Source organism: Anoplopoma fimbria, chromosome 12 (assembly GCF_027596085.1).
Source record: "Anoplopoma fimbria isolate UVic2021 breed Golden Eagle Sablefish chromosome 12, Afim_UVic_2022, whole genome shotgun sequence".
Lineage (NCBI taxonomy): Eukaryota > Metazoa > Chordata > Actinopteri > Perciformes > Anoplopomatidae > Anoplopoma > Anoplopoma fimbria.
In genome coordinates, this window is record NC_072460.1 from 27,152,737 (window position 1) to 27,165,236 (window position 12,500).

General features: G+C 39.5%; 1 protein-coding gene across 1 annotated transcript in view; it reads left to right on the forward strand.

Annotated features, from left to right (window-relative positions):
- The window catches only part of plxna3 (plexin A3), a 71,233-nt gene that overhangs the window by 51,772 nt on the left and 6,961 nt on the right, over positions 1-12,500 (forward strand). The window contains 13 exon segments of the mRNA XM_054609917.1: positions 2,027-2,123; positions 2,682-2,872; positions 3,669-3,817; positions 4,341-4,461; positions 4,842-4,978; positions 5,065-5,235; positions 5,355-5,448; positions 6,212-6,331; positions 6,451-6,570; positions 7,589-7,732; positions 9,930-10,164; positions 10,954-11,096; positions 12,243-12,398. Coding sequence (XP_054465892.1) covers positions 2,027-2,123; positions 2,682-2,872; positions 3,669-3,817; positions 4,341-4,461; positions 4,842-4,978; positions 5,065-5,235; positions 5,355-5,448; positions 6,212-6,331; positions 6,451-6,570; positions 7,589-7,732; positions 9,930-10,164; positions 10,954-11,096; positions 12,243-12,398 — 1,878 coding nt within the window.

The window sequence follows — 12,500 nt, forward strand, 5'->3', positions numbered from 1 at the left end:
TGTGTGTGTGTGTGTGTGTGTGTGTGTGTGTGTGTGTGTGTGTGTGTGTGTGTGTGTCCTTCCACTTAAAGCAGTAGCAGAGTTTTCCCTTCATAGACGGGCCTTGTTTCCTGTGTACTTGTACTACTACTAGATGTACAAATACACAGTATGCTGTCGCCTTATACTGTTATGTTACCTGTAGTAATATTGTCTGTACTACAGTATTTGGTGCAGATATTAGCAACATTAGCTGGTTTTATTGTATTAGTATTCATAATATAAATATAATATGAGTTCGTAGTATTATTCTCTGTAAGGTCATATGTAATAACATTACGTCTGTATTACACATTTAAATATAATAAGCTTTAAGTGACTAAATATTATCTAACAGCTGATGTTAATCTTGCTAGCATAACGTTAGCTTTGTTTTAGCACGATGTTAGCTTCATGCTAATCAGGATTTCTTAAAAATATTGATATTGATTTGGGGTCAATGAAATGGCTGATAGCTAGCTGTTAAACACTGTGAAAATGATGTGTATTGTTTGTTATTGACATTGAATCTTATGCTAGCATAACCTTAGCTTGATGCTAGCATAACCTTAGCTTGATGCTAGCATAATGTTAGCTTGATGCTAGCATAATGTTAGCTTGATGCTAGCATAATGTTAGCTTGATGCTAGCATAATGTTAGCTTGATGCAAGCATAATGTTAGCTTGATGCTAGCATAATGTTAGCTTGATGCTAGCATAATGTTAGCTTTAATCTAGCACTATGCTTATTACGATTACATGAAAATGTTGTTACTGATTTGAGGAAATGGCCGATAGCTCGCTAGTCTTTTTGTTAAACATACCGTCAAATTCTATTTACTGTTTGTGACGGACTTTGAATCTTGATAGTATAACGTTAGCTCTACGCAAACATATTGTTACCTTTATGCTAGCGCTATGCTAATTACTATTTCATTAAATTGTCCATATTGATTTGTGGTAGATGACATGGCTGTTAGCTAACTAGTGTTGTTCCTAAACAGACTGACAATTGTTGTTTGGTATTTGCTTTTAATCTTGCTAGCATACGTTAGCTTTAAGCTAGTGTTATGCTAATCAAGATTTTGTTAAACTATTGATGGTGACTTGCGGACAGTGACATGTCAGATTGCTAGATCTATGAAATTATATTCATTGTTTTTTTTACTTTGAATCTTGCTAGCATAACGTTAGCTTTCTGTTAGCTTAACATTGTATTGTTGCTAGAATAACTTTAGCTTGATGCTAGCATAATGTTAGCTTTCTGTTAGCTTAACATTGTATTGTTGCTAGAATAACTTTAGCTTGATGCTAGCATAACGTTAGCTTTCTGTTAGCTTAACATTGTATTGTTGCTAGAATAACTTTAGCTTGATGCTAGCATAATGTTAGCTTTCTGTTAGCTTAACATTGTATTGTTGCTAGAATAACTTTAGCTTGATGCTAGCATAATGTTAGCTTTCTGTTAGCTTAACATTGTATTGTTGCTAGCTTGTTGCTAGCTAATGTTAGCTTGATGCTAGCATAATGTTAGCTTGATGCTAGCATAATGTTAGCTTTCTGTTTCGTTGCTGAGTCGTATCTAAGGTCCGTCCTATTTCCTGGAGCACTGAACAACGTTTCCAGTACCAATGCATTATGGGATGTAATGATTCTCCCAGGTATTAGCAAACCCTCAGGGTTACCATGGAGACAGGCTGAATGGATCGTGAAAAAAAACTTAAACTCTTAAAAATATAAAAGAATGGTCTGAATTTGTTTTCCATGTGGACTTTGCGGATCTTATATTTATATTTATATATTTTTATTCAACTTTTTCTTTTAAATCAGGCCCTGCTCCCACAGACAGGAAGCTTTATTGTGTAAACTGTCTCCTCTATTTTCTCCTCCTTTCATTAACATCTCTTCTTCCTGCTGTTGGATCATAATTAACAGTAAAATGATTTTTTCTGTCTCTTAATTAAACTTGTCAGACTCTTAACCTGCCGTCCTCTGTGTGTCTCTGTAGTACTGGTACGACGGGGACGAGGCTGGCGACCTCCCAGTGGACTTCTCCATCGTCTGGGACGGAGACTTCTTCATCGACAAGCCTTCATCCATGAAAGGTAAAATGAATAATAAATAAAACACAAACCTCATAAAACGCATTAGCACATCAGTAATCTGTCAGACACAGATTTAAACTCATTTATCCTGATGAAGTCAGATTGTTTTCTAGATTTAATGTCAATTAAAACGTGTTGACTCTCAACGCATGAAGCATATTAATACTTAAATATACAAAAAATAAATGCCTTCATTATTTACTTCCTACTTAAAAAATCTGACAAATTAAAAATACCCTTCTCATCACCTTGCCTCTGTTTCCATTAATTCATTTAGTTTACTTTTCACATTTGAATGTTTTTGTATTTAATAATGATAATTTAATTTATTTAGCAAGTAAAGTAGCTGCTTCAGACGAAGTTTAAAGGAGAAATAGACCACAAAGGGTTCAGAGGATTTTGCATCTTTTATAAAGATTATAAAATGCAGAGACAGGAAATGGAATAGAAGAAAAACAATATAAAGAACTATTCTATTTAAACTTTAGTTCAAAGTGCAGTAAAGCACATGTTAATTGTCAGAGGTGTTAATAGAAGTGTGTGTGTCTGTGTCTGCAGCTCTGCTCTATAAGTGTGAGGCTCAGCGCTCCAGCTGTGGTCAGTGTCTCAAAGCTCCCACGGCCTTTGAATGCGGCTGGTGCTCAGAGAGCAGAAAGTGTCTCCTGAGGCTCCACTGTCCGTCGGCCGAGACCAACTGGATGCACCACGGACGGCACAACCTGCGCTGCAGCCACCCGCGCATCACCAGGGTAGGGAATCGAACCCGCGGACCCGTCCTCTCTGAGGCAGAGGAGATGATGATGAAATGAGACGAATGATCAATTAGTTGATCGACAGGAAACAAAGATTTATTTAATGTTTTCTTCTTTAGTTTCTGAGTTGTGACAATTTGCATATTTTTTATTTACATTTATCCTTTAGGTTATTGATCAGGAAACCATTGGCTTTAGCGATTAATGATTTTTATATTTATATTATTTTATTTAATAATATTATTTAAAAAAAATTAAATGAAACAAAATTAAAAATTAAAATAAAAAAAATTATATGAAACAAAACAAAAAAAATAAATGAAAGAAAATGAATAAAAAATGTAATAAATTAAAATAAAAATATAAATAAATGAAATAAAAATAAATTAAAATAAATGAAATGACACAAAATGAAATGAAATGATAAGAATTAAAAATGAAACAAAACAAAACGAAATTAATTTATTTTATTAAAAAAATGAAACAAAACGACATGAAAAAAAATTATAAATTATGAATGAAACAAAAAACGACATGAAAAAAAAATAATGAAACAAAACGAAATTAAAAATAAATTTAAATTAAAATAAATTAAATGATACAAAATTAAATGAAAATAAATGAATAAAAAAAATAATAATAAATGAAACAAAACAAAATGATAAATAAATGAAAAAAAAATGAAATAAAGAAATATAGTTACAATTGAAGGTAAATAAATCATTAACAGTTGTTTCTGTCAGTGTGATCAAGCATTATTGATATCTGATTAGTAACCCTCCCCTCCCCACAGATTGACCCTCTGACCGGGCCTCGGGAGGGGGGTACCCGGGTGACCATCGAAGGGGAGAACCTGGGTCTCCAGGTGAAGGAGATCGCTCACGTCCAGGTCGCCGGCGTCCGCTGTAACCCCGTCCCCTCCCAGTACATCAGCGCAGAGAGGTCCGTCTGTTGCTACGCAGCGTTGCTATGGACAGTCACATGATGAGGCTGGCTGGCTGTCTCTCTGACTGTCTCTCCGTCTTACTCCCTGTCTAACTGTCTGAGTGTCTGTCTCACTGTCTCTCTGTCTTGTCTGTCTGTCTGTCTGTCTGTCTGTCTGTCTGACTGTCTTTCCGTCTTACTCCCTGTCTGTCTCTCTCTGTCTCCCTGTCTTACTCTCTGTCTAACTGTCTGATTGTCTGTCTGTCTGACTCTCTGTCTTACTCTCAATGTGTCTCTGACTCTGTCTCCGTCTGTCTGTCTCTCTCTCTCTCTATCCCTGTCTCTCTGTGCTACTCCCTGTCTCAGTCTTTTTCTGTCTGTCTCTCTGACTGTCTCTCCGTCTTACTCTCTGTCTCTCTGTCTCTCTGTCCTGCTGTCTGTCTGTCTCTCTCCCCATTCTACTCTCTGTCCCTGTCTCACTCACTGTCTAACTGTCTGTCTCTCTCTCTGTCTTGCTCCCCGTCTTACTCTCTGTCTGCAGGATCGTGTGTGACATGGCTGAAGCTCTCCTCCCTCACTCTCCTGGCGGTCCGGTGGAACTCTGTATCGGCGTCTGCAGCTCCGAGTATCGAACGCTGTCCACTCAGACGTACTCCTTCGTGGTGAGATTATAAGATATATATGTGAATAAAATAAATAAACAGACGAGACGATAACGAGAGCAGCTTAACTTTATCAATGAGGATTAAGACAACAAGAGCTCATTATAGTTGAAATGTTAAGTCCTTTAACTGTCAGAAGATTATTAAAAACGTTACTGTTATTATTAATAACTTTATTTATGAACAGTTATTTATAATAGCTGCAGCTTCTGATTTAAAACAGTAATATTATTATAATACACAATTAATGAATGGAAATATTAATAATTACATACATATAACACAAACTCAAAACAACAAACTTTTATTTAAATATGGAAAAATATCCTCTTCCTCCTCCTCCTCTTCCTCCTATTATCCTCCTCCTCCTCCTCCTCCAGAGCCCTGTTTTCACCCGTGTCCTCCCAGAGAAGGGTCCTGTTTCTGGGGGAACCAGACTGACGGTGACGGGTCGTTACCTGGACGCCGGCAGCTCGGTGACGGTGTTCATCAATAAGGAAGAGTGTCTGTTCGTCAAGTGAGTCCGGACTCATCAATCAGTTTATGTTAGGAATCATCAATAGATCATCTGAGTAATCAATACTCCCTCTGCCTCTCTCCCAGACGGACCAATCGGGAGATAATCTGCATAACTCCCGCCTCCCTGTCGGGCTCTGGCCCCGCCCCCATCCGTCTGATGATTGACAGGGCCGAGGTGACGAGCTCAGAGATCAAATACGTTTTCACCGAGGACCCGACCATCTCCAGCATCGAGCCCAACTGGACCATCCTCAAGTAAAGGGACCCTCCTCAGGACCGATCACATGATCAATCAGAGTATTGATCTGTAGGCTGACTGTGTGTGTGTGTGTGTGTGTGTGTGTGTGTGTGTGTGTGTGTGTGTGTGTTAACAGTGGCAGCACAGTGATAACGGTGACAGGAACCAACCTGCGGACCATCCAGGAGCCCAAAGTCAGAGCCAAGTACGGAGGAGTGGAAACCAACAACGTAAGAGCTACCTGAGACTTTACACCTGAGGGTTCACAACGTGAGGTCCACGGCCCTCCAGAGGGTCACCAGATTCACCTGAGGGGTCACAAGGAGATAAACAGGAAGAGAAAGAAACACAAAGATGTTTATTCTCTGAGATAAACGTTTATAGTTTTAATCATCTGGTTATGAAGCCTCCATTTCAGCATAACGGCCGTCGCCATCTTGGTTTTTTTGGAACCAGAAGTAACCGTATTTGGACGAGAGGGTGGAACTAGCTAGTTAGCTTGTTTGGTGCATTGATATTAATTTGGACACTATTGTCTGCTAGTGTCTTTTAGTAAAACCAAAAAATTACATTTATGAATTTTATGTGTGAAGTCACTCACTGGTGTGGACTGGTGTTTTGAAGCCCAAAGTTTTAGCATTTTGGTCGTCGCCATCTTGTCTTTTTTGGAACCAGAAGTAACCGTATTTGGACGAGAGGGTGGAGCTGGAGAAGAGCGAGGCATTGCAGGGCTAATGCTAGTGCTAACTAGCTAGTTAGCTTGTTTGCTTAGCAAGGTGCATCTCAAATTCACTTTAACTGTGATGTTAATTCAGAAGCAATTGTTTGCTAGTTTTTTTTAGTACAACCAAAAACCTCACTAGACCATAAACCAAAAGAGGGCGGGGCTTCATTCTCGCAGAGATTGTGTCGTTTTATGTGTTTATTTAAAGTTGTATTTATAAGTATAAAGAGGAATAAACATCTAAAGATATCCTCCGTCTCTCTCTCTAGTTCTGTTCTGTAGTCAACGACAGCACGATGACGTGTTTGGCTCCTGGTCTGATTTACGGTAAACCCAACCCACCAGAGGGGGCGCTGAGACCAGACGAGTTCGGCTTCATCTTTGACCAGGTAACACACACACACATACACACAAACACTCACACACACACACATAGACTTCTATACAAACCAGTACCAGTTGTAGTATTCAGTCTCTGATGGTGCTCTAATGTTCTGGTCCGGTCCAGGTCTCCTCTCTGCTGGTCCTGAACTCCACCCCCTTCACTCACTACCCCAACCCGACCTTTGACCCCCTGGGGAATTCTGGGATCCTGGAGGTCAAACCGGGGTCACCCATTATCCTCAAGGTGAGTAACAAATACACAGATTCTGGAAAGCTTTGAAGCCAAAACACAATAAACCTTTTGTTTGTCAAAAATTGCAGAGTTTACACATGAAGACAGATTCTTTGATTAATATATAGATGAAGCTGCTACAGCGCCACCTGTTGGTCAAACGGCACCAGATTCATCGCGGTCACTCAGACATCGTATCTTCATATTTCCACCAAATGTGGTTAAATTAGCACAAAGCGTTCAGGAGATATGACATTTTTTAGTAATATAAAAAGCAACTTTAAGCGTCATCTTTAGCAAAACTGAATGAAACATCAAAAATGCAGAAACGTTTCTTTCTCCAGCTCCGTCCAGAGACGTTTTCTAACAAATAGTTTGAGAATTTGATGCCACAGTTCCTTTAGTGTCCACTAATCAACCCACCAAATCTGAAGAAGATCAGATGAACGGTTGTTGAGTTATGTGAAGGACAAACAGAGAGAATTATTGTTTTATGATTAAACATAAGAATATGTGGAAATAAACAATCGTCTGTGTTTCATCAGTGGTGGAAAGTAACTAAATACATTTATTCAATTACTCTACTTAAGTACAACTTTGATGTATTTGTACTTTAAGTGAGTATTTTCATTTTATACCACTTTCTACTTCTAATACGTCTCAGAGGTAAATATTGTACTTTTTCCTGCTCTGATTAATAACAGATTAATAATAAAATATAATCAACTAATACATTTTGTTTTAATATTAAATAAAGATAAAACTTTATTGATCCGGGGGATAAATTCACAAACTACCAGCAGTATATATAAATTCATTAAAATGAACAATGAGTCTATAATTAAAATACAATAATTTAATATGTATTATTCTGCATAATCAAATCTTTTACTCAATAAATATATTTCAACGCTGATACTTTTCTCCTTTCACTAAAGTAAACTCCAGAATGTAGGACTGTGACAGAGTATTTCTGTACTGTGGTATTGTTACCTGGACTGCAGTAAAAGTGCCCCCCCTCCGTCTTCAGGGTAAGAACCTGATCCCTCCGGCTCCAGGAAACACCCGTCTGAACTACACGGTTCTGATCGGAGAGTCTCCGTGTCTGCTCACCGTCTCAGAGAACCAGCTGCTCTGTGATTCGCCGGATCTCACCGGAGAACAGCGAGTCCTGGTGAGTCATTGGAGCTAAGCCCCGCCCCCTCTGTGCCTCACCTGTCGGGGATACTTGAACCTGATTGGTTGATGGTTCATAAGTTAGTTTAATCAAAAACAACAAAACAGTTTACGAGTTAATCAGTGAAAGAAGAAGAATAATTTAGATTAATGTTTATATTTAGTTGTATAAAGGAAGAGAAGAGAGAGGAGAGGAAGAGGGGGAGAGGAAAGAAAGGAGGAAGGAGAGGAGGTAGAGGAGAAGAAAAAAGGAGGGCAAAAGAGGAAGGAAGGAAGGAAAAGAGTAGAGAAAGGAAAAGGAGTGAGGAGGGAAGGAAATAAAGGAAAAGAGGAAAGATGGGAGGAGTAGGAGAAAGGAAGGACATGAAGAGGGAGAAGAGGGAGAAAAGATGTAAATGAAGAGAGGATTATGGGTAGAGGAGGAGACAGAGAGGAGAGGAGGGTAGGAAAGTAAGGAGGAGAAGGAAGAGGCAATAGAATGAGAAGAAATGAGGAGAGGAGGGGGAGGAGAAAAGGGAAAGTTAGGAGATGAGTAAAGGAGAGTAGGAAGAAAGGAAATGAGGGGAAATAAAGTACATTAAGAGGTGGAAGAAGTGGAGATAGAGGAGAACAACAGCAGGAGAGCAAAAGAAGGAGAATAGGGTCAAAAAGGAGGAAAGGAAACAAGGACAGAGTAAAAAAAAGCATGAATCAGAGGAAAAAAGAAAATGAAGAAGAGGAGAGAAGGAAAGATGGGAGAAGATGAGGAGAGTGGAGGAGGAAGGAAGGAAAAGAGGAGAGAAATGAAGAAGAGGGAGGAGAGAAGGAAGAAAATAAATGAAGAAGAGGAGGAGAGAAGGAAAGATGGGAGGATGAGTAGAAGAAGAGGAAGGAAGGAAAGGAGGAGAGAAATGGAGAAGAGGAGATGAGGGGAAGATCAGAAAGAAGAGGAAGATCTTTATAAAGGTGAAAGTCATTAAATGCAGCTGCAGGGGATTATGGGTAATTGGTCTGATGTCAGATCAGAGGGTGAAACACACACACACACACACACACACACACACACAGGTTCAAAGTGAACAGACACACTATTGATACATTATTAAAGTATTGATTACTCATCAATAGAGAGCGTGGTGTCCGTTCTTCTTCTCCGTCTGATGAATTAATGATCTGATATCAACGTCTTCATCATTTATTCATCAGACTGTTTTATGATCGATGTTTAAAACCTGGAAGAGGAAACGCATGAATAAAACATTAATACAGGAAACAAAACTCACATAATTAATACACATAGAAGAATATACAGGTGTGTGTGTGTGTGTGTGTGTGTGTGTGTGTGTGTGTGTGTGTGTGTGTGTGTGTGTGTGTGTGTGTAGACATCATCCTCTGGTGGAAGGAAGCCACTTAAAGGGACAGTACACCATGTTGAACCAGAGCCATGTGCGGCGTCTCTACGTAACTGTAAGACTGTACATAAGAAGAGGACGTCGTCATGGTGACGTCTCTCATTAGATGTGGACGTTTTGAAGCTCCAGTTCAAAGTTTTGGTCGTCGCCATGTTGTTTTTAATCAACCAGTGAACAGGAAGTGACCATATATGGACTGAGGAGGAGTGACGTAGAGACGCCGTATACGTCTCTGGTGTGGACCTGTCAATCAGTGTGTAGCCCCGCCCTAAAGCATCCCCTGCTTTATGGTCTGTTTGACTCTAAATGGAGCATCATTTACTAAATGAACATCATGCTGTATTGAAGAAGACTTGAAACTAGAGATTGAGACCATAAACTCATGTTTACAATGTTTACTGAGGGAATAAATCAAGAGAGAAGTAGAGTCATTTTCTCATAGACTTCTATACAACCAGAGGAGTCGCCCCCTGGTGGACAGCAGAGAGAATGCAGCTTTAACACAGGAAGCTCTGACTTCACTTTAAAGAACCGGAGGTTGCCGCTTGTTTACTTGCTAACATTAACATCTCAATATATTTAGAAACACAGCGATGATTTCAGGTTTTGTATCAACGTTTGGACGTCTTCAGTCAGTCGACAAAACGTCTCTCAGTTGTCGGTCAAAGCGAGTTAGTGATTTTCTCTTAGACCTTATTGGGAAGTTGTTCCAAAGTAAATGATCAACAACAGTAAAACAGGAAAGATAAAGATTCTGAGATCTAAATCTTGAATATGTCAGAACCCTGTTGTCTCTCTCTGTAGATCCTGGTCGGGGGTCTGGAGTACTCCCCGGGTACGCTCCACATCTACTCCGACAGCGCCCTGACGCTGCCCGCCATCATCGGCATCGGGGCGGGCGGAGGCGTGCTGCTCATCGCCATCATCGCCGTGCTCATCGCCTACAAGAGGAAGACCCGCGACGCCGACCGCACGCTCAAACGCCTCCAGCTGCAGATGGACAACCTGGAGAGCCGGGTGGCTCTGGAGTGCAAAGAGGGTGGGTTCTGGTCCGAAGAAGACCTTTATGCTGGTCGACCCGCTGACAGCAAACAGCAACGACGTCAGAGTGCTGGTGTTACTGGGAACCAGTGGAGACGCTGCACAGATGTTCTGGATGCTTAACGCTCTGAACTCTAAAGCAGTTTTAGGGCGTTCTTTTCCACTCCTGACACATTTTTCTCTCTGTGTTCTGGATTTTCACTTCAAAATAAAAGTCCTGCTCCTCTTTGTAAACAGAACGATCATGACTAGAAGTAGAGAGAACTCAAACATGTCTTTAGTGCAGAATAACACAGTTAGAATTACATAAATCATTAAAACATAAAAAAATGAAGTTTAATTTCTCTGATAATTTATTTTTTTGGAAACAATGGAATCTATATATCCACCATGTTTTAAAGTGTCTACAAGTGTTACCAATGTTGGAAAAAAAGATGGAGTCTCTACGTGTTTGTTGTCACATGACTGTTGGTCTCAGATGAATCAATCATGTCTTCATAGTTTCACTGAGGAGCTCAGAATTTAATATTTTTTACAGAATCTGGTTAAAGTGAACGGTTTATTTGAAATGAGACATGTAGAATAAAATGTTTTTGGTGAAATATCACAATTTTACGCTTAGTTTTGGCAGCTTTTCCTGATAGAACTGTCGTCACACATGATGTGGTCAAGGACCGTCAGAAAGATGAAAATCTGACGACGTTTTTTACAGCTTCTGGCTGTGATAAACGGTGTAGTTTTGGTAACTGCCCTCCTGAGTGTTAACCCTTTCCTCTCCCTCCTGCAGCCTTTGCAGAGCTGCAGACCGACATCCAGGAGCTGACCAACGACATGGACGGAGTGAAGATCCCGTTCCTGGAGTACCGGACCTACACCATGAGAGTCATGTTCCCCGGAATAGAAGAACACCCGGTGCTCAAAGAGCTGGACGTACGAACAACACACACACACATATACATAACACCACTGCTTTAATCCACAGATGGAAGTATTCATAAATAGAAATGTGGAGAAGCGTCTGGGCCTCAATGCAGCTTTAATTAAGAGAACCCAGCAGGAACCCTGAGCCTCGGTTCTCCTCAGCCACAGACAGGAAGCACATTTCCTCAGATCTTAATAACTAGGTGTGGGAGAGTACATCTCTCTCTGGAGGAAGGAGCTGCATTCATCTGATGAGAAATGTCAGAAAAGAGTTTCTTTATCTTTGTCTCTGTTCTCAGCTCAGTCTGAATCTTTGTAATTATTTCAAAAGGACGTTTTTTTTATTCCACATTTAAGAGTTATTGAGATTTCTTAGAACGTTAAGGTTGAACAGTTTGACAATAAATCCAGTGAGATGTTTTAGATTAGACTAAAGTCAACAGGACATAAGTAATGTCAAAAAATATACAAATATTTATAGTAAAAAAATTCACTCCCATTGGAACTCCAGTTCCCATAATGCATTGGATTCAGTGAACAACTAGAGCCACTGTTCAGTCTGGTTAACACGATTATTAATAAAAACACAAAAACAACTAACTTTATGTAAATATGGAAACAGGGAGACGTTGATCCATTAATCAATATTTACTGTTAGCCTGTTCTCCTCCTCCTCTTCCTCCTCCTCTTCCTCCTCCTCCTCTTCAGTCCAGGTCTTCAGCTATAAGGAGCTCTTTTCTTTTCTTTTTTCTGTGATTTTTAAGTGGATTTATGGGTTTATTCAGATAAATTATATATTAGAATGATACTATAGTGTTTGCAGGATTGTATATTTATTATTAAACAACGGAGGTCCAGAAATACATGTTACTAAATATAAATAGAACAAAATGTCCAAATTTACAGAATCTAATTTTAAGAGGTACAATTACTAAATTGATTGATTGATATGTTTTTTTTATGTTCACAAATTCAGAGAGGAATCTGTACATGTTTAATGTGGTTAGATATCACAATGAGGTCATTTTTAATATATATATTTCAGATATATTTATAATTTAAGATAATTCAGTCACAATCACTATAGCTATCTACTGATTTTTCTATTGATATGTCTGTATAAATATTTTGGTGTGATCTGTTTGACTGTTTCAGTCTCCAGCCAACGTAGAGAAAGCTCTGCGTCTCTTCAGTCAGTTACTGAACAACAAGATGTTCCTGTTGACCTTCATTCACACTCTGGAGGCTCAGAGGTCGTTCTCCATGAGGGACCGAGGGAACGTCGCCTCGCTGCTGATGGCCGCTCTGCAGGTAACTACTATAATCTGAACACATGTACCACTGTTTATAAGTGGTTAATAGATGTGTAATAGAGGTTTTGTAGGCGGACCACAGCAGGTGACCAGCAGGCAC